This window comes from Diuraphis noxia, unplaced genomic scaffold (assembly GCF_037042655.1).
Source record: "Diuraphis noxia isolate RWA-SAM2 unplaced genomic scaffold, SU_Dnox_SAM2 contig0003, whole genome shotgun sequence".
NCBI lineage: Eukaryota > Metazoa > Arthropoda > Insecta > Hemiptera > Aphididae > Diuraphis > Diuraphis noxia.
In genome coordinates, this window is record NW_028301713.1 from 35,839,082 (window position 1) to 35,862,958 (window position 23,877).

General features: G+C 29.1%; 1 protein-coding gene across 2 annotated transcripts; it reads right to left on the reverse strand.

Annotated features, from left to right (window-relative positions):
- Positions 1-1,831: 1,831 nt before the first annotated feature.
- LOC107161686 (ATP-binding cassette sub-family G member 1-like) lies at positions 1,832-22,028 on the reverse strand. 2 transcript variants are annotated; one of them, XM_089222970.1, is made up of 10 exons: positions 21,411-22,027; positions 13,057-13,177; positions 11,441-11,630; positions 9,993-10,138; positions 7,208-7,578; positions 6,409-6,626; positions 6,012-6,180; positions 4,248-4,348; positions 3,827-3,982; positions 1,832-2,712 (listed from the first exon to the last, which is right to left on the reverse strand). In XM_089222970.1, the coding sequence occupies exons 1-10, from the start codon at positions 21,469-21,471 to the stop codon at positions 2,368-2,370; spliced, it is 1,878 nt and encodes a 625-aa protein (XP_089079096.1). In that variant the 5' UTR covers positions 21,472-22,027; the 3' UTR covers positions 1,832-2,367. The 2 variants fall into 2 exon arrangements, with proteins under 2 accessions (XP_089079096.1, XP_089079097.1); XM_089222971.1 differs by lacking the exon at positions 1,832-2,712 and adding an exon at positions 3,659-3,750 and having other exon boundaries at positions 21,411-22,028.
- Positions 22,029-23,877: the final 1,849 nt, after the last annotated feature.

Sequence of the window (23,877 nt, forward strand, 5' to 3'; positions counted from 1 at the left end):
TATTTTTTATTTTTTGGATTTAAGATGTGATAATTTTTATTTAAAAAAAATGTTTTCAATCAATTAAGGAAGGCTTAAATTTTAAATTTTAAATAGGATTCCATGTAAGCCTACCTATATATTGAACCTAACCAAAAAAATTAAAACCAAATAGAGGTACATAGTTATTTTTAATAGATATTTCAACTTTTTAAGTTCAAATTTGGATATTATTTAGATTTAAAAAAACGGTTTTAGTTGTTTTTTTGTAATTAAGAGTTATTCTTGGCCCTTGGGTAATTGAAAATTTTAAAATATTATGTACACTCGATGACATTATTGATATTTACAAATGTAAATTTTTGCAAAAATGTAACTATACTGTAGTGCCTACCTATTAATGCCTAATAGTAAAATAAAATATTAATTTAATCACAATAATTAACTTTATATAGTAATATAGTATATACCAACACACGTTTTCCCAATAAAATAATTTTTTTAAATTTTTTCACATTGGTGTCAAGTAATCACACATATTATCATTATAATGTTATATTATAATTTAATATAATTTAAATAATATTGTTTATGAATACATGTGTATTGTGTATAGTACCTATGTAGATTTATGATATTACCACGGTAATATCACGTGTGACCTTAAACATATTACGATGATTAGGGAGGTACATTTCTAAGGCAACATACACGTGACCAAGTAATATCTCATCATGCCTTCATGAAACACATATTACGGTCAAGCATATTATATTTCACAATGTTTCATTACTAATAAAATTTTAAAATAAAAGTTTATTGTAAACCTTAATATAATATATAACTTGTAAATATACATTTGTGTCATATTTTATTTATTATTATAAATTCTGTCTGTTGTAATAATAAATTGATTTTTAGTTTTTATAAGCAAAACTCTTGTTGCATTATACCTGTTAAATGTTTTTTATCAAGGTCCATGATTTATCTTTATTAATTAGAATAGTAAGAATAGTTCAGCTTTATTTAGGAAATAATTAAAAATTGGTCAATCTGCAGTGATTAATTGAAATATTTTATTTCATAAATTATTACCACTAACGTGTGCAATACAATAATACATATATACATAAAACTTTGTAGACAGCCAGACAGGTGCCATAATAAGTCTATATACCTATGAGCTTTGTTCAAAGATCTATGACACATTGTATATTTTATATATAGACATAGAACAATACGCTTGACCTGCATATGTTGTTTCTTTCTTACAAAATGTTCAACATACCAAAAACGTTTGACGTGGGACAACTATCCTCGCTCCATATTTACAGTAGAATTATCAAAATTCTACAACGCATAGAAAAGAACTTTATCTGTGTCACAGCGTTTTAATTTTTTTGATAGCACAACATTTTTTAATAATTAAATGAAAAACTGTTAACATTGATTGTATTTTTATTCTATATTACTCAAATAATAAAAACGCTATGGCAGATAAAATTCTTCCTTGTGCGTTCTTAAATGTTGGTAATTTTACTATAAATACGGAGAGAGTAGTGTTAAAACTATTCGAAATAGTGATTCCTTAATTTTGATTGTTAAAAAATAGTATCTGTTAGTTTGATGGCTATACATATTACATATTTTGTATATTAGGTATATATGATTTCACAACCACAATATTGCATAGTAAGAAAATGTAAATGTTTTACTTACTTAGTACCTACTTTTATAACTTATAACATACACTCTTCTGCTTTAGCTTATTGAAATGTATAAAATTTGTTCATGTGTTGTAGACTTGAATAATGGATTACTGGATTACTTTAATTAAAATAAATGGTCCGGGTTATAAATCCGCATCTTTCCGTATATTTAATATATAATATATATATATATATATTTTTTTTTTGGCACAATTTATTTGGAGGAAAAATACTTATACGCCTTACTTGTAAGTCTTATTCATATAAATATTTTATAAAAATTAATTTTCCATTATATTTACATTATACAACACTTCCGTATTCGTGTATAGACTACATAGAACTTTACTGTCTAATACAAAAGTTATGACAATATAATATACTTATAAATTAGTTACAAAATACGTATTGTTCGTTATAATGTGAAAGTCTTGGTCTTCGAGTACTCGGTGTGATAAATTAGAAAACTTAAGTAGATATGTATGCCTATAATGGCTAATATATAAAAATAATGTTATCGTTGTACATAGGTAGGTATATATAGTTTGACAAACATAAAATACAACGAATTGATATCGATCAAATTTAAATATAACTATATATGTATATAGGGTTAATTAAAACATTAAAACAAAAAAAAACGACAATAAAGTAGTAGCACCGGCCATCATCTTAGCAGCTAGTGACTAGAGAGCCTCTTCCGGAGCGCGAAATACGTGAGAAACCTGTACAGCAAAAGCATAATGACCAACTTGATGATCTCGAAGTATGGATGTTTCCTGTCCACGTTCAGGTAGTAAATTATGATGTTTGGGTCTTTGAAATGGCAGTAGCCCGTGTCGCAGTACAAAGGTTCCCTGTTCAATCCAAACACGGTGATGACCAGCCCGATGACTCCACACCGCAAGAAGCTGGCTTGCATTACGAATTCCATGATCCACGGCACCTGGTGCGCGAAGTCGAATCCATAAATGGCCAGTCCCAAAAACGGTGCTATCATCATTGGGCCGACCGCGCTGCCGTTCTGTAAGAATTAAGTTTTTATATAAATTATATTAGATACTATTATTTATTATTATGCTTGATTATATTATTAATTAGTTTTAATATTGATGTAATATAGTTTTCAAAATATCCCATCTATTATTATAATACGGTAGGTAGGTATCTTCTGAAAAAAATCTTCTAATTAGTTTTTATCATAAAAATATTCAACTTTTATATTTTTTTTTTGTCTTACATTGCAGTATACATGAAAAATGAAAGACGAAAGTCAATATATATAGGTATCTTCAGAAATAAATCGTCTTATTTGTTTTCTAAGATGAACTTAATAACAGGATGAATTCAAGTTTTTCACTTTTTAATTTAGGTAATTTCGTTATTACAAAACAACATTTTTAAAAAGCTACTATTTTTTTTTATAATTTTTTTATTTGTATCAATATATATTTTTTTAAAATTGTACTTATTTGAATACGCTGTAATTAGTGTAATTTATAAGTTGTATAGTGCGAAAGATCCCAATAAAGGCATTCGATAAATTTCCACTATTTTACCTATCTAAACTTTAAATACATATTTTGTAACTATGATTAATGCGAAGATGTTCGTTTAAAATTCGACTTTTAAGGAATAACGACTATAACGTACTTATTGAAATTTCCAGTAAAATATTTTGCTTTAGAATATGAAATTAAAAAATATTTTCGTTTAAAGCGAAGATAACTTAAAAATGTTTGACGATTAAAAAATAGATTCAGCATATATTATTATACTTATATACGAGGTAGTTCAATACTTATACAATATACCAGATACCTATGTTATATACAACTACTTTAATAGTATTTACTAATTGTATACAACATCTAATTATACATAACATATTGTAATATAGTTACGATAATAATAGGTATACAATACTACACACAAACACGTATTAATATACCTATGTAATTATGTATTGTGTATAATACTATGTGTATAATCCAACGTGTCACTGCAACATAGTGCACACCATATAATATTTATTTGTATTTTCGGATAATTGCTTCACTTTCTATAGAAAGAATTGAATTATTTGTTTTTGGTTTACGATTACATATGATTTTTTTTTCTTTCATAACAATACATACCGTTACATTGAAAATAGAACCCACAAGCAGTCCCATACCCTCGGAGACGAAACAAACCAGCAGACATATGATATTAAACATCGAAAACCGCAAGAGTTCGTACGGTAGCCCGGACATGAAATATACCAAAGTCGTATAAATACTGCTAAAAAATATCTAAACAGAAAAAAAAAACAAATATCATGTAGTTATTGGACTTCTATGATGACTTAACACGTACGTTAAATGTATACACATCGCCGTTCAAACAGCGCGCTATGTGCAAATTAACTATTTTAGTGACTTAAAATATGAACGACCCCGCTAAAGTATATAAATTGTCAAACTGATGGATCATCAAACGTATAGTCATTACGAGCGTCATGAAAACATTTTTTTTTTATTCAATTAAGTAATTATGTTATTATAATATTATACTCACAATACATGGTGCTCTTGATAACTGTAGAGCCAAGAAATACGGCCTCAAGCTATACCATCTGTTGAAGTATTCTTGTTTTAGCAGTTTCACTTCGGACGGAACTACAAAAATAATGTAACAATGATAATCGCAAACATGAACATAATATTATGATCTTATAGATATACATAGTATTAGTGGATGTATGCCATACACCCACTTGGTTTTTTTTCAAAATATCGTAATTATTGCAGACAAATTTTAATTTTAATTATTATAATATAATTAATGATAATTATAGTTTTCATGAAAAACGCAAGACTACTGAACTAAATAATCTATTAGCTACCATGTAACCCATACGGCTTAAATAAAAAATAATTGTTACCGTCGAGACTTATTTATATACTGTCTTATTTAATATTTTTGTAATTGTTTCAATATTTTATTTTATGAAAAACAACTTAACAGGTATTATTCAACATAATATATTTATGTCGTATTTCACAAATAATGAAAATATATTTATTTAACTATTCTTTCAGTTCAATAAAATCTCAAACGCCAACCGGTAACACGCCATATTTATAATTTTTTTATATAAAACTTATATAAAAGTTTTAAATATATGTCTTTCAAACGAAGTCAAATACCTCGGACTAACTCTCGACAAACGCTTAACCTGGAGCCCACACATTAAAGCTAAACGCAAAACTGTTAACTCTAGACTTCATATCCTATTAGACCACTCTTAAAATCCAAACTTTCCCTTTCCAATAAACTTACAGTATACAAATCAATAATTCGACCAGCTTGGACATAAGGTATCCAGTTATGGGGCTCTGCAAAGCCCTCTAACACCAACACTCTTCAAGCTTTTCAATCTATCTGCCTACGATTAATAACGTCTTCTCCTTGGTATTTCACAAACAAAAATCTTCACAAAGACCTAAACATTCCTACACTTAATCAATTAGCAAAAGCACATTACTCTAAATTTCATCACTCCAACTTAAACTCACACAGTAATCCATTAATAAAGCAACTTTCTTCCACCTCACTTCCTGGAAATGTACGCAGAAGACTAAAAAGGCAGTGGCCTAGAGACCTGCTAAAAAAAAAAAAAACAAAAAAAAAAAGTAAAACCCACGACATCTGTTCTCGGTCGGGTGGTGCTACTGAGTGCCTGCCCCTAAATGCTAAATTCTGCTATTTCATATTATATTAATTATCAAATTTGCCCATTGTATTAATTTCATTAATTTTGTCTTGCATATTTTGCTTTTTTTGCTCCTATAACTTCCGAACCCTATAGATATAATACAGTGCATAATAGTTTATTTTTTTCATTGGACATTTTAATTACTTCAAAATTTTCTGTTGCAAAGTTAAATAAAAATATGTTGATTTATCGAACATGGAATATCGAAGTGTTACTGATGCTAACATGAACAAAATTAATTTCAAACAATTAATTGTAAAGGGATATTTACAGATAAGATATCGATACTTGAGATATCTACTAGTTTATCACCAAATATTATTCTCAGTCGCTGAAAACCCCGTGGACGCAACTCGGATGTGTCGTGATAAAACCACGGACGCAACTCGGATAAAATATCATTATTCATTACAGACGAATACGCCGGTTTAGCTGTAAATAATAATATAACGCTAAGATTGACCTTGCATGACAAAACTTTTGTCATTTATGAATTAATTAACTTCATATATGTAATACACTTATGTAATAAGTATCTAGTGTATAATATATTATAAACGTACATGCGAGCACTTGTATCATCGATTGCGTGAATGTGTGGAAGAGAATATTGCCCATGCAAAATTTCATGTGATTGAAGAACTGTTCTCCATCGTTGGCCTTGCCATAGAACACAATGCCTACCGCCAGGCCACAGATGAGATGATGGTAAAACTGTATATTTAAACCGATCTGTGGTTGTCCAAGTGAAACACAAAAACAACGAACCATTTAATTATAATAATATACTAATATTAATATTAATATTATAATAATGCATATTTTATGCGTGATTATAATATCACATCGACGAGGGCATAACACGATGGTTATATAATATTTATAGAAAACAGAAATTATACACCAATTTATTATTGCTGTCTAATATAAGCATACTTATTGTACAAATAAAGTGTTTACCTTGTTCCTGTACAGTTGCAAGATCATGCGTTTCCAAAGCGTACAAAACTGCGACCAACCGGAAGTTGGAAAATCCACACACCACGTGTTTCCTGGTTTCACCACGTCATCTTCTTCGTCGTCCACTTCGTCGCCTTCTTTGTACTTTATCGGTGGCAAAGGAAGCAATTTAGTAGTGACCACGTTTCCGTTAAGTTCCGGCAAAAGCAATTCACCAGCTGTAATCGAATAACAGAGAATACGTGTAAAGAACAATAAAATACACATTATAAGCAACGCAAAATTGATTGGCACAAAAATCATATTTTTGTGAATATACAATTAAACGGTTATAGTTTTAATTATTATAAGTTATATTAAAAATCTTTTCTTAAAGAAATTATTTATTATTTTTTTTGTCTGATACGAAGGGGACTAAATTTATTAAAAATGTATGCACCGATTAGACAAGAGGATTAGTACCGCGTAAACATTACAGGTACAGGAATTCAGGAACACTAGAACGAAAATGTAAACCATATCTTCTGACCGTTACTAGGAAATCTTAATATATAAAAATATTTTAGATGATTAAACAATTTCATGTGAGAGCTTTATTTTTTAAATTTTCTATTAAATATCAAGCTCATAGGTATATGTAATTAAACTGAGATTTTTTTACAACTGATTAGTAGACATCGAAAATAACCAGCGTTTAAACAAATTGTTTAGCCACCACAGGGACACTTAATAGGTAACCTGACCTGCATTATAAGTTTAGATTTATTAATTATTGTTCGAACATACAGTCGTCACTCACATTTGGTCGTGTCCTCTTTCAAGTAGCAGTTGTTGACGTCCCTAGTCTTGTACAGCGACTGCTTTCCATTTTTCATGGCCGCGGCCAACTTTTCGATGTTCTCTTGTTCCTCGCCGTCGGTCGCTTCGATTATGTAGTCGGCCGGGTTGTACGTCAGCGGGCAGTGTAGTCCGACGGTAGACAGGAACGGCACAAGTTGGTCAGTGGAGCCCTGGTACACGCAGTACCCTTGCGACAGCACGTACACGTGATCGAACAGCTGAAACATGCTGGCACTTGGCTGATGGATGGTGCACACAATGGTGCGGCCTTGGTGAGCGAGCCCACGTAACAGTTGCAGGCAGTACGTGCTGGAAACGTTGTCCAGGCCACTATTCGTGGGAAAACAAAACACGAAATTTTCACGTCAACTTTTGTGTCACTCAGGTTTTAAGGGGTGACGTGTGATGTTGGTCAGATGCAGAGTTATATAGGTTTTTGGACAAGATCACAAAATCTCTAGTTGCAGACCACTGTTTAATCAGGCCAATTATGTTAAACTATAGTTAAAGCAATTATTATATCACGGGGAATCAATTTTATTTTGACATCAATATAAACCTCCCGCCAACCAAAAAAATAATAAGTCTGTTCTCTATAAATTCAAAGCTATAATGAATTATCAATACGAGTATAATATCCTAAAAGTTCAAGGGGGCAAAGACCATGGACTATTTTTAGATTAACATTATATCTAATGAAGCAACCTTATTAAGAAGTGCTTAAGGTTTAAGACTCCCCTCCTCCAAGAAATAGCAAACTTACTTTACCCGGTAGTATTGGTAGTATCCTAGCCTTAACTATAAAATATTGTAGTTGTAGCCCCTCGAAAAAAATCCTGGATATAACACTTTATGCGGGTCAATTGACGTTTGATTAATACTTTCTTATACGCAGTATACCTAAGCTACTAGCGTTGAATGATCAATCCTTCCTGGTTTTTTTCCATACATTTATATATATATATAAATGACTAAAATGTACATAGTTTATATATATATATATATATATATATAATTCATCCCGTATATTGAAAATATTTTTGGACGCCACTGCGGTATTGAGGCAATCCCTCTACCAATAATAATAATTGCTTATTTAAGAAACAAAATATAATTACATAATAACAAATTATATAAACATTGTTTATCTTCTATGCTTAATTTTTGAAAACCGGCTGACATCACCATATAGTCACCACTCACCATAGACAGAGTTTAAGTTCTCTATGCGTATGCATAACCGATTCCGTCATACCTATACCTAGTATAATATACATAATTTTTGCTTAAGAAGTCCGAGCCAATGTTTTGCTTAATTTATGTTCATCTATGGTCACGGAAAGATAACACGCAAGTACGCAATAACATTTTGTTACAGCCAATCATAGTAATATTATGTAGGTAGGTATACCGTTTTAGACGGACCTTCGTAATAACGTTATTACACGCACTGATAACGTTATTATTATACACTACGTATTATTGCAAACAGTCTATTGCCAATATTTCCTATATCTTAGTCTAATACATAACATAATAAATACCGTGTCCAATAGAAATATCGACTCACTAGACAGAGTAACAGAGTAATGTATTTTATTTTGAGACTAATAAACTTTATCACGTGAAGTCAAATGAAGAAATTTAAACGAAATTCGTAGTGAATATGAGCATACGGCATTGACAATTATGGTACACCTATATAAATGTATTGGAACATACTTAATAATTATAATGGGCAAACATATAAGTAATAATTATTAAATAATAATGATACATATAAGTACATAGGTGACACCTGTATAATAATAATTATTTTATTAATCATTGTATGGGTCTACACCAAACCATTAAAATATTCATTAATACAATACTAAATAATGCATTGCTTTTCCAAGCAAAAACCTTATAAATTCTTCTATTTGGGTTTTTTTTTTGTACAAATTCTATGTAGGTTTATACCTAAGCACCTAGTAAAAAAAATTATGTACCTAGTTAAAAAAAAAAATACAGTGTTTCTGTTCTGTTAAGTAAATACCAATTACACCATATTACTAGATTAGAAATATATATTTTAACCTACGGATATATTATTTTTACTAAATGCGTTCGGTGTTCGCTTATGTTTTTAATAATATTACGTTATCGGGGAATAACCAATGCTATGATATTAATCTTAGCGATTTGTACCTATGGAATAGAAATTAAAGTGTTCTCAAATTATATAAATCAGAATAACCAAGTAACATTCTCGTAAAAAAATAACACATACCTATTACCTATATACATTATTTAATTTGGTGGATGTCAAAATGTACCAAGGTACAAATAAATTAATTTAAGTTAATGGTTTCTTGTTAAACAGTGACAAAATATTTACCTTTTTTATATGTAATCAGCTACTATTAACGCTGGTTAAATATTATATTGTAGGTAACATTAAAGTACATATTTAAGGTCATGTAAGTGTAAGTATATTAATTAGTTTCATGTTTTCTCATAGAATGATAGTAAGCAGTAAAATAAAATTGCTCGATTATGTAGCAACTATAATAATGCTTTGAAGACATTCATTTAAGTTAATGTATGTTATGTTTCTTATAGCCTATAAGTACAGCCTCTACGAATAATGAAGCCAAAAAACTAATGACCATCAATAAGTTTAGAAAGAAAAACTGTCCTGACCACACTACACATTACATCCATTACGACATATTTTTAAATAGCAAATTATCAATACGTACCTAGTAGGTTCGTCAAGAAATATTATGGGCGGGTTGTTGATGAGTTCCAGAGCGATAGATAACCTCTTTTTCTGTCCTCCCGACAAAAATTCGGTCCTTGTGTTTTTGCTTTCGGATAGTCCCAAGACATTTTGAATTTCTGTCACCTATTTAATACTTTCGTTACAATATACATGTTTTAGTACATTATACATAATAATATTACATCATCGAAATAATAATTTAACACCCCGTAAAAACATAATGATTTTTTTTTTTGAAATTTTGTCAGTTCACAAACATAATGATTATTCTATACTTAAATATAGTTCATATTAGTTTTGTATTATAGCAATAGTTGCAATTTAAACTCAAAGTAGGTTTACCCACTATACATTTTTATATCACCCACCCTCTAAAAAAATAAATAAAAAGCAGGTAAGTGGGTGTCGCTCTGCTGTATAGTAAGTATATACAAGTGGGTCACTTTAATGGATGGTATTAAATTTTAATTCAATAATATAAATTGAAAACTACTGATAACTTTAAATTTTAACCTCTGGAATGCACAATCTAGATTCATTTTCTCACGGGAATAGATACTGAAATGTAAAATCAAAGCATTATTTCGACTACTTATCGTGTACACAGACACAGATAATAAATTTAAAAACTCACATAATTGTACCTACAATCAATACATCCATCGTTCCACTCAGAATCTTAAATAGTTAGTTTATACGAATTCATAAGAATTAAGAAAACAATATTAATTGAAACGACGATAAATTATTTTGTTTAAATGGAAAAGTGAAATATGCGAGTTTCTAGTTCATACAACTCATTAGTAAATATAATAAGGATTATTCCGAAAACCGAAGTTAATACATAGAAATATCAATCGATAATTCAGGCATTTTGTTTTCAGATGCTTTAAAGCTAATATGAAAAATGGCTAACGACGAAAAATGGCTTTAAAATTATTTTTCATATCCAGAAATATTTATCATTTATTAACTATACATTTTTAATTTAATAATTTTGTGTTAAATATAATTAATATTTTTAAAAAAATGTTAAGGTTTTATTAGTTTTATTTTGTCGTCGTGTGATTAGTGGCGTATAAAGGACAGCCTAGTGAGCTGCAGAGCCCTACTCCCCCCCCCCCCCCAAAAAAAAAAAAAAACAACACATTTTTAGCTGTCAAATATACATATATAGTAATCTCTAGGTGCTAGATTATTTTTTAGTTGCTATATATTGTAACAGCCCACCCAAAAAAAATGATTTCTATGTACGCCACTGCATAATACGATAGATGTTAGAATTATCTAGTCTATTTATGTGGCATATTACAATTGTATCCATTCACCCGTTGAAAAAAAAACTGTACCTAACTATAGTTTCACTTAAACGAGTTACACCTGTAGGCGATTTGTATTGTTTGTTTTATTATGTATTAAACTCACGATCATTTGTTTTTCTTTGGTCAGTGTAGTATTGGATAGTTTAAGTTCCGCTGCGAACATCATCACTTCATTTAAAGTCAACATGGGCTGAATCTTGTCCTCCTGCATTATGTAACATGATAACTTACGAAACAACTTCTCGTCTCTGACTTGACTATTCAGCTTCAGAGTCCCACTTACACCTTTATAACTAAAATATTACTGCTTAATTAGTCAACATAAGAAAATATTGTTTTGGTTATTGTTATAACAACAATATATGATCACTGAAGTATATTTATATTATATTTTATACAATTAATAGATATTTTCATTAAAAAATTTATAATGTCGATAAAAGAAAAATTAATATTGAATACATTCTTAACCCCTGTCAAATAAAGTTTAAATATTTATTTTCAAAATCATAACTGAAGTCTATAATATTATAGTAGACGATATTACGCGCGTTAATATTATAAAAATTATGTTAATTTTATCTCTATACACTTAAAAAATATAACTCATAGAATATGGAACTCTAAATGTTTTACATTATTATTGTATGCACATTTTCTAATCATTTAATTATAATAATCAAGAAAAAATATATCCCAATATTGTTGATGTTTCTATACTAATAAAATAACGAATGGGAGTGGAGTGGCCGAGCGGATTAAGGCGTCTGTCGTCGGTTCGAACCTCGGTCACGGGCGGCATCGTTCTTTGGGCATTTTGCGGTGTCTGGAGAGAGAGGTCGCCGCCCCCCAACCGGGCATGGCAGAAACCTACGGGTGCTCATTCAAAATTCTGCCAAAATACCCTCGTGTTTAAAACCTACAGTACCTTCCCCTACAATTCCCCCAGGCTAATGCCTCAGTTGTCGAAGCCTTAACCCTAAAAAAAAAAAAAAAAAAATAACGAATGCGTATCTTTATTAACTATACCTACATGTATTCATAATTTAAAAAATAAAAATTCAACTGTGTAAAAATAGACGAACTAACACATTTTTACAATATCCTACCAGTGTTGTCTAAACTTGTTACAGTAATATAGGTCCTAATATATATTATATTAGTTGGTATAAAATTAAATTGTTGGCCCTTAATATTTAATGGATTTTGGACGATTTAGTAATCATAGTGTTTATGTGTAACGTACTTTAACATCAAAGGATAACGACTTTACTTTCACATTTAAAATTAATTATTTTAAAATTTCAAAATTTTTTAACTTCAAACATAATATCAAAAAAAAATGTTGTTGTTAAAAAAATGTATTGGGAGTTCAAACGGTTCTTTACAGCTTAAGGTTAAGTTAATTAGCTCCCGGTTATGAAATTAGTATAATAACTAATAGCTTGTATTAACATTTTAAGTAACTTTAATTCTTATTCAAATAAGTTAGAACGTTAGAACAGTCTTATTTTGATACATCTTATCAATTATTAATATATATATATATATATAACAACAAGCGTGTAATATTTATTAAGATCATTAAACATTTATACAATAAATTAAACCTATTAGTGATTTCCTATATCGGGTACATCGTGTATATCATAATATAATCTTATATAAAACACACGCTCTAAACTAACCTAAAAAATATAATTCGAGAATAATGCTTACTTGTAACCAGATAATGCATTAAGTAAACTACTCTTTCCTGCACCCGATGGTCCCATAATGCATGATAACTCTCCGCCTGAAAATCGGCCATTTACCGACTTCAATATTGTTCTTGACGGAACTAAAAATAAAATAACAAAATAATCACTAATTTATGCAATTTATCAAATTATTTTTAAACAAAATCTAGCATATCCAAGAAAGTTCTTTTAATCAAATTTTACTAACATGCCAAATTGTACGCAATCCAATATTTTTCCTCCACATCCACATACAAAAAATCTAACAATTCCTATAAATAAGGAGTTGGGTTCCTATAATATAGTTGTGTTGTACTATATAATCCAATAATAATACCATCAAAAAAATGTTCAAAAGTAAAAGGTAATTTAGTTTATAATGTGTTTTTTAATTCATTATAATTCATGAATAATGATATTCAACATAATACAAGCAAGAAAATAATGGTTTAGGTATGAAGATTTACTTAAGATTTAAATTTTGTTCCAGACCACTGAAATTATATTTCAGGCACAAAGTATGCCTGCTTCATGGCTTTTGCCAAATATGGTTCCTGTTCAAATTATTGATATTTTAAATATTTTAATTCTAAATAACATTTAAATATTTATTAATATGATAATGTTTGTGACACTATGCCTATTGGCTATTATATCATCTATACCTATTGGTACTTTTGACATTGTTATAATAACAAGTTATTTTTCTAAACTACATATGTATGTTTTATATACTATGGCATAACATTCGATGTTACAAATTGTTGATTGACCAGATTAAGTTAATAATTAAATATTTAAATTGTACACTAAATGACGCAACAAATTACTTCATGTACATTAAAATAACGAATATTTCATAAAAAAAGAATATCAATAAAATATTATTGCTACTGCCTATTTCATAAGAACTATTGTAAAAATGATAAAAATGTTTTTATTTTTTGAAATGGTTTTTAATCCATTAATGATAGTATCACACTAAATATTATGTATTTTAATGATTATTACTTAACATATTAACACACTCAATTAGCGTGGAAAATAAAATGGTTGGTAAGTAATGTCATATTATTATACAGTCTGAAATATTGTTTATACGTAAAGATACAGATACTTGAAATTATGAACTTGTAATACATGTGAAACTGATCTGACGTAAAAAGTGAAAGCGAACGGCAATTTCCGATTGAAATCGACGGATTCCCCACTCCTCTCGGAAACCAAATAACATAATCTGTTTCATCTTCGGATATATATTCTGTCTATAAGGATAATCAATATTACAACACATGAGAATTTGTTAATCGCACTTTATCACAATACTTTGATCATAAAAATATTTGTTGCGCCTTCTTTGTGAATGTTAATACTCACATAATAAAACCATTCTATTCTAAAAACAATAATACACCAAAGCACATCTTAATATGATATACCTGCATTATAAAATCAACCCTTGGACCAAGAAAATATGCAAAAAGTTATTGTTACTATTATTATTATTATTTACGTTTCGATCATATATATTTTAAAAGCGTTGAAAATATTTCTTGTAAATTATTTCCATAAATTATTTTTCAATTTTAATAAAGTAGAAAAAATCAATCAAGGGAGTGATCCCCTTTAACTCCCAAAGGGTGAGGGGTGAGATTAGCCCATCGCTTCCCACAAAACCACTATTGCTTAATGTTTTGTATTGTTATTTAAAATTTAAGAGTTAGAATGAAATTAGGACTACTTAGAAGTAGAAGTATCTGACTACATACTGTACATGATTTTACCTTTGACGTATTATAATACGTCTAAGGTAAGAATAAGACGCAGAGATAAACTAAAAGTTCAAAATTACGTCATGTGAACTAATTAATATGTATAGTTACGTATAAGAATTACATTAGAAAAGTTTCACTAAATAGAATGGGGATGATAAAAAATATTTACTTTTTTTAAGTTTTATTTAATCAACAAAAATATACAAAAATAGGAACAATAAAAACGATAGAGAAAGATGATAAAACAAGAATTTAAATTTTAAATTTCCATTAATTAGATATTGTATTTCTGTTTGAATTACTACTACAAACCTCGAAAACAAATTTAATTTTCTTGTTATAACTTAGGTTATAAATTCTATACCTAATAGATTATGTCTGCATCTTACAGCCATATTTATTAATTTAATAAAATTTTAACGTTTTTTATACTTATATAAATCATGAATTGTACTTGTTCGGTGTATAATTAGTTTTAAAAAGCTTTCTATAATATTTTATACTCATATACTGTTCAGTTCTTATAATATTTTATATATAACCTATTGGTTTGATGTAGGTACGTCGAATAAGTAAAACTCAAATATAATAAATAAAAAAATGTATTGATAATTGCAAAATAAAAACAGTAGAATATAATATATGTAAAACCAATGCAAATAATATACATATTTTACCTCACAATGACTTATGAATATAATATTCAGAACTTCAAACAATTAATTATACACTGTGTATATTTCACGAATTATATTTTTATTTGTTAATTTTTGATATATATTTTTTAAATACTGCGATCTTCTGAAATCTTCAAAATTACAATTTTATCCCAAACAAAATTACTCGAATGTTATACCGATGTGATTATTTTTACGCTCTTTAATCGTTATTACATGTAAATTTACGTGTGCTGCAGTTCTAAATGTCTTCAGTTTTCAGATTGATAAATTTTTTGCATAACAGAATACCGCAATACGCATTGCTGGATGACGAACATAATATATATGACGTGTTATATGTTATATTAATATATTATGACGTATAATAGTTAATAATATATTATATGACATTGACAGACACTGAACTTAAATAACAGAAACTTAAAAAAAAAAAAACAATCATTTATTTAATGATATATTAATCAAAAAAACTAAATTATAATGCCATTGTTATTGTATAGAATTGAAATATGATATAGGTACCTATCATAATATTATAGTATTTAAGTAAAATACCATTATCTAACACGTCAGTTAATCTACATAATATGATATTAATTGCAGGTAATACCTACATTAACAAACTGCAGTTTACTGATATTAAAAATCTTGTGAAAATGAATGTATAATATATTATTATTTACTCTGTAGTCTTTACACTAAAAAAATCCCATCGTAAAACGTGACATTCACATAATATCAATCATTTTCAATAGTAAAAATAAATAGTTATTTATTTATTTATTATGGTAAAATATTTGACGATGATTCAGATGACAACGTGTACGTGTTTGGCAATATATTATTATAGGTACTTTATTATGTGGCAGACAACATACGGGCTCATACTCTCACAGCAAAAGGGTCAATATCTAGTATTATAATTTGTAATATATTCTTGAATAAACCTATATAATCACTTATTATACGCTACTACTTGTGATGTAATACAAAATAATACTAATTATCTTTTAGAAAACAAACAAAATAGATTACCTAGCAGTTTAATTTTTCTGTACTCAAAACTCAACTTGTACTTGAAAATAGTTGACACTCTGATGATCCATGAATGACGAATATCTATATACTAACTTATATTGTGTACAGTGATGTGGTAGGTATTAAAGTTATTTACTTCATGATTTAAATTTTCCGTAATATTCAGTAAAAATACTTATTCGAATAGTTTCGTCCATTAAACAAATAATGTTCAAACATATGATGGTAATGATACAATCCGGAATATTATATGCGTTACCTATCGATTTAATATCATCATTTATTGTTTAAGTGTATGTACCTATCTACAAATATAGGAACACCGAACGTTGAAATCATAGTAAGGTCTGCAACAGGTTAAACTAGTTTAAATAAAAAAAAATTAGATAATAAGCCTTACGTTGAACTTAAGTCATATGACTGACACAAGGATGTATGAAGGAACTCTCACTTTCATTTCAGTTCATACCCTATAGTATACATAGTCAACTACCTTGTAATTTGCAGATCATGACGTTAAAATATCATGGTCTATAACCTATACCTCATGTATTCATTGAGCTTAAGATGTAAACAATGAATATACCTACTCGGATTTGTCATTACGATATGAAGTAAATAATCGAAGTTGAACAAATAAATTTTCACTCTAGGTGACTGACTTGCTAGACACTAAAATACGTCTTTCAGATTTACGCTTTGCGTTTGGACTTTCATCAAAGGACAAGACTGGACCGTATAAATTAACGATGCTATCCTGTCTAGGGACATGAGGGATTTCTAGATCTTGAAACTTGAATTTTGAACGTTTCCGTCTTAGAACCGATACCTCCATGCGACCATGCCTCATCACAAATGGTTATTACCTTCTATAACTTTTGAATTTTAGCCAACACCACGAGTACAGCCTTGACTTTTATCAGTAGTATTATAAAATGATTAAAAAGCTCTTACAAGAGCATCACAATAAACTTTAAAAACCCGTCAGATCATAATATATGAATGAAAAAGTTTTTTTTAAATTAATTTATTTAGTTGTATCAATACACAAGGTATTCTTGTAATGTTAGGTACTTTATTCGATTAATATGATTACAATATTATCTTTACATTATTGCAATGATTTTTTTTAATTTTGGTTATCTTATCACTCTAGGTTAGAATCTAAAATTGACGTGTCTTTTTTAGGTTCAAGTAGGATATCCTGTGGTCGCTGAAGTTTAAATCTTAGATTAAAGTATTATACTCAGTGCTCGAATTTGGAAAAATTAAGTAGAGGAGCTGAATCCGACGATTTAAAAACTGTGTTGCAGGTGCACGACAGACCCGTGGGAGGGCTTTGCCACAACACTTACCAAGCTTATTATTTACATTTTAAATATCACTTTTCAGCTAAATAGATATTTATATTCTAATTCCAATATATTTTGATTACATACTAGTATACAGATATATACCGAGTACGATAAATTATAGAAATGCATTATTAAAATGTATGATGGCAAAAAATATCATAACATGTATAATATGATAATAATTGTGCATTTAAAACTATTATACTAGTTGCGCTTGCGTTCTATTATATTCGATAGGGATGACGCGACCACCGTGGCCGTGATCACCGCAGCTGTATGCCTAAAACGGCGTACACTGGAGGGTTCAAGGGTAGAAGCTGCTACCCCTGATTTTTTTGATAGGTGGGTGTCTATCCAAGCCCCAAAAATATCCAAAACGTAACAATTCGTGTAATGTATAAACAAATTAAAAAACTATTTAATACCTACTATATAGGCATATAGGCTATAGCCATTAGACTAAAAGCCAATAAGCTACCCCTGTTTATTTTTTAGTGTGCGCCCACTGTATCTGTATTATGTATAGTTTAATGCCTGTATGTATATAGTATACACACATCTGAAATTAAATTCATCTTATACTGTGTAAACGTGGTTACGTGGTTTATATCTGCATTCTGCATATTAGTTGTATAGCGTATAATATTATAATATTCTGATTATATATTATTTTCGTGTATGAGTTCGCTGTAAAAAACTAAAAACGACTCGCACGTAATCGGCCGACGACGAAAAGAGTTGACCTATGCACTGCACGATCGTTGTTTTCACATTCTCGTTGTTATTGTTATTTAGAAGTACTCGTGAATAAGTACGTATAGAAAATTCAAATTTACGTATAGCCCACATTTAAATTTAGTATAGGTATATACAAGTGTTTACACATAGATGAATTATATGACTATATGAGTTATGAGTGGCGCAAAACGTCCCTAGGCAATAATTGCGACAGCAAGAGTTGAGAATTTACTCAAGAAGTCTAATGTATGTGTTTAGCACGTACTTTATTTATAATATTTAAAATGTGGTACTTGTTGTGTGATGGTTTTTAACAGGGCTAGATTTTAATAAATCTACATACTGATAAACTTCATGGACTTAAATTTTAATAAATCGTATGAATACAGAATAGTATAAAATATAAAAACTATGGAATTCAAATAACCTCAATGTTGATACATAAATATATACTTACGTAAAATCATTTATATTTTTTTATCCTGACTATTATTTAAACTTTATAAATACTTTTATTTCAATTTTGAGTATAATCATTAAAAAAATTAAATACATTCAAAATATTTCAAATTAATATGAAATCTAATAACACGTTTGTGGTAATAATGGTATGATTGTAATTAAAAAAGTTATTTGAGAAATTTTTTGTCAGTTAATATAATAAATAAAATATTTAAAATTCTTATAAAATTCTTTGATAAATTGGATATTAATTTAATTTTAATAACGTGCCTGTTTGTATCTAAGCTTCTAATGATTTTAAGACATGTGATGTATACGTAGTAGCTACGTACTTACTATAGGTAAGTTACGAGGTAAGTTAAGAATTACCGAGTGCAAAAAATAATAATTTGACTATCATGAAATGATCATTTTTCGAATTACCTCCAAAAATTAACATGGGCAATGTACCTAATCATAGAACGAGTCTGAACAGAGCAACTAAGGAAATTGTTTGTCGGTTTCTTAATGAAGATAAGATAATAAACATTATTAACTGGATTTGGCATCTAGGGAAATACCTAATTGTACCTGCGTTTACTATCAGGTATCGATCGAATTAACGTAAATCATTTAGAGTATGTAAAAGAATAAAAGAAAAATAAGTGTTCAGTTTGTTTTCATGCGTCATAGTTTTTCTATGTTAAATTATAACCAGTAAAAAAAATTATCTTAACTAAAATAAATAAATCAAATTTTTAATCATCTTTAAAAAAATATTCAGTTGCATTTTAAGTGCATTATGTGCAAGCATATTTCCTAAAATTTGTGTGCAATAAGTTCCAAACCCTATAGTTATATCATAGGCGTTTCCCACCGTTCTGTCTACACGTTTTTTATTTCACTAGTGACTGACACCCATAACTAAATCACTAAAAATACTGCATAACTCATGCGAGTCGTGAGACGAATTACTTTTTTCAAATATTGCGTTGTTTACATTATAGTATAATACAACTAAGAATTACTCGGACAAGATACTTATAATTTATAAAGAATATTTTTTATAATAAATTAATAACTAGACACCAATATTTGTGCCGTATTGATATAAGCAATAAGTGGTGTGTATTTTTAAGGATAGTCAATCGTTTTTTTATCATTCATCGCTCAGTAATAGGTACAAGTTTTTATCGGTTTTTATAGGATTTAAACACATATTTAATGTCATATAATAACAGTGATGACACACGCATAATTTAAAACCAATTGACTTACTATTACGTTATTATTAGGTATGAATGTATAATAACTAAAATAATTTAGACACTAATAACATGGTTTGGTTACGCGTAACCATTATAATTTCGATAATTGTAATATTACGTTATATTAAACCCTTGTATTACTTATAGTTATATACCTACAAGCTACAGACTAACCCTGATATGCGGATATGCCTATATTTACTTTTTTTAAATGAAAAAGAATACACGTGTTTCATTACTAAGTTAATTTACGCAGAACAAAGCCCGTCTTGTGGTAGATTATTTATTCGACGTTATATTATATACTGTGCCTGCTTAAAAGTTACAACCAACCGACTATATTATATAGATAAGACAGATATGTACTATTATATAAAATAAAAAAAAATATTAATTATTATATCAGCTGGTAACTATTATATATTATGAACAGGAATAATTCAATGAGCATTCTGATTTAAAATATCAGATAACAACAGCCATTCTTTAAACGAGTTATCATTCGTTTCATATACCGATATGACGAAATTAAATAATTCTAGTACATACGCCATTATTTATGAATTATAATTTGATGGTCAAAATTGTTATAAAATTCCAATTGATTCTACTAGATTTTGTTTCATGGTTTCTCATTGCACCCACAAGCATTAAACGTTGTAGCACATTCCAACACTAACAAGTATAATATTTTTACAATGATTATTTGCCGTGTTTACGTGACACTTGGGTCCTTATATTCTCATAATATTATGTGCATATTGTATAAATTTATAGTGACAGTTATCATTTATATATATATATATATATATATATATATCGTAGGCATATAGTCAAATCATCGTTTGGTTATTTTAATTTAACAATTTAGTATTACCTACATAGGTATCAAAAAATAAAAATCACAGTGCTGCAAAAACGCTGCAATACTTGTAAAGAGACAAAATATTCCGATTGGCTTTGGCCTCATTTTTGGCAAGCTCAGACATACATGGATTATGAAAAAAAAAAACCTAATAACAATATCGAAGGTACTGACCTTTGGTTTGCCAAAACGGTGGCTTCACCTCGTACGTCAAGTCTTCGAATTGGATATCCATCTTGCGTCTGAGACGAGAGACGACCGTCCGTCCTCGTGCGAGTTTTTCTCTGTATATTCACGGACGCACTCCAAAAACGTCACTCCAACGTGCTCGGTAAAATTTGCGAAGGAGATTTCAGTTAGAACAAATATTGATGCGTAATATTATAAATATAATATTAAGAAAACGAAATGCGTTAACCGCTCGCGACGTCCATGGCGGAAAATAATAATTTTTATGCTAATATCATGATATTATTTAATGTCTTATAACGTTATTATTGAGACGGTCAACCCGGGAAAGAGGTAAACGCGCGCTCTGCGGACGACCGCTACCACAACAGTGCAGGTATTAACCGACTGGCGAACACGCGCAAGCTAGGGAGGAGAAACGGTAACTGAACCGGATGGACGATAGAAAAATGTCTGTAGAAATTCTATATAATGTTTTATATATATTATTGTTACATAAAAATAATAATAAAACTACGGTGTCGCGGCGTGTCTTGCAGCCGGTTATTGTCGTGAAGCCGCTGCGACGTATACCGCAGTTGTACCCGCGGCGAAAGACGGTGACGGTGTAAATAAGAGCGAAAGAGAGCTGATAGTGAGACAGCCGGGCCTTGACACTGTCTGGTGCTCGAAGACGAGGAGGAGGAGACGTCGGGCGCGGGAGGTGGGAGCGGCGATCTTCGATTAACATACTAGCGGTTTTTAGGTTTTTGTTTTTTGTTTTTTCATCATATAGGTACCTACGCCTATATATACGAGTAATATTATATTATTACGTATAATTGACACGCACCCTCTATAAATGCCCATTTGACGTTTGGAAAATATATAACATTTTCGAGTGGACCAACATATTACAATATTATATAACCGTAATATGATGTCATAATGTGAATCGTTTATTTATAAAAGGGGTTATTGGGTTAACCTGCATTTTCAATAAAATATCACTTTTAATGCCGAATTGGTCTAGCCTTCAAAAGGTACGGTTTCTCAACTGTTTACAGTAAAAAAAAGGGTTATCAGATTATTTTTTTACGTCGAGAAAGGTACATAATATATATAATGTATTATAAATTGAAACTCAGGTGAATAGTTTCTGTCGTTTCTCAATTATTAAACATTAAATTTAGGTAATAAGGATAACTAATTAAAGATACGTGGAGCTATGATGAATTGAAAATCAAAGTATTAAAGATTAGCATTTTATGTTTGATTTAGCTATGTACAACCATTTTAACATCCTTATAGTAGTTAATACATTAAGTTTGATAGTAATTTGGAAAATACTTACACACATCTTGATTATTACACAAAAAAAATCTTTACAGTAAAAAAGGATGATTCTTATTTGAAAAAAAAAAGTTTGGAAACTCTTTAAAAGATATCAAAAATTAGGATATGAAAATAATACTACTTTACAACTGGTATACCTAAAAATTCCAAAAAGTAGTTGAGCTTGCTTAACGAATCACATTGTATAGTATAAGGTACCTAATTAATCTTATTATATATATTTTTTTGTTTTTTTTTCTATTCGTTATCTTGTTTTTAAAAGTCAAAAATAAAAATTGTAAATACTATCTCTAGATATAGATAGCCTACTGTTGGCTAGGAATGTCTTATAAAATAAATATATTATTAAATTTAAAAAAATATAAGTTACAAGAGTACATGAATATTATATTATCTGAATTCTGAATCACGTGCGATAATTGAAAAGTGATAACGTTTTTAGGTTACATGTACCACCACGATTATAAAGAAGTTCTTTATTCATAATTGGTGTGGTTACAACTAGTTCAACGTGCACGGAATTTTCAGATGTTTTATCGGTATAAATAATAACATCATTAAAAAATACGAATAACTCTACGTCGTAAACAAACTATTCAAAATGACATAATACGTAATATTATATTTGATTCATTTTAAACTGCACACCGGAAACGGCCGCTTCAAATAATATTGTATGTTATGTATTTTGAATTATATTTCGCGAAGAATATGCACAAATCGTTTTATTTCTTTTTCCACTGAGCAATCGTGCCAACTTAGGTCATTGCGGACGACGGATATATTGCGACGTTTGTAAATATTTTTTTTTGGGACTATACCTACACTTTTCTGCAGACAAAATACAATCACGATCGTTTCATATTATAAAATGTCATTATTAGTATTTACTACTTTTATAATTTTTATTCTCTTACTGTGTAGTATATAATAATATAATACTGTGAAATCGCTTGTGTGCCTGCTTCTTCCGCCTATCAACGTCGCTGCCGTCAAATAAAATTATTGTCTCCAGACTTAGTGATTCTTATTCGTATACAGATATTATATAATCAGCGAAGAGAAGCGCGTTTTCAAAATATTTTAATAAATCGCATTAATTACGCATAAATTATAG

Excerpts from the sequence above, each read along its gene's own strand:
- LOC107161686 (XM_089222970.1), bottom strand. The coding sequence starts at position 21,471 with ATGGATATCCAATTCGAAGACTTGACGTACGAGGTGAAGCCACCGTTT. Across the intron at positions 13,178-21,410 it reads ACCGTTTTGGCAAACCAAAG|TTCCGTCAAGAACAATATTG; the intron begins GTCAGTACCTTC and ends TTTTATTTTTAG. Across the intron at positions 10,139-11,440 it reads CCAAAGAAAAACAAATGATC|GTGACAGAAATTCAAAATGT; the intron begins GTGAGTTTAATA and ends AGTATTAAATAG.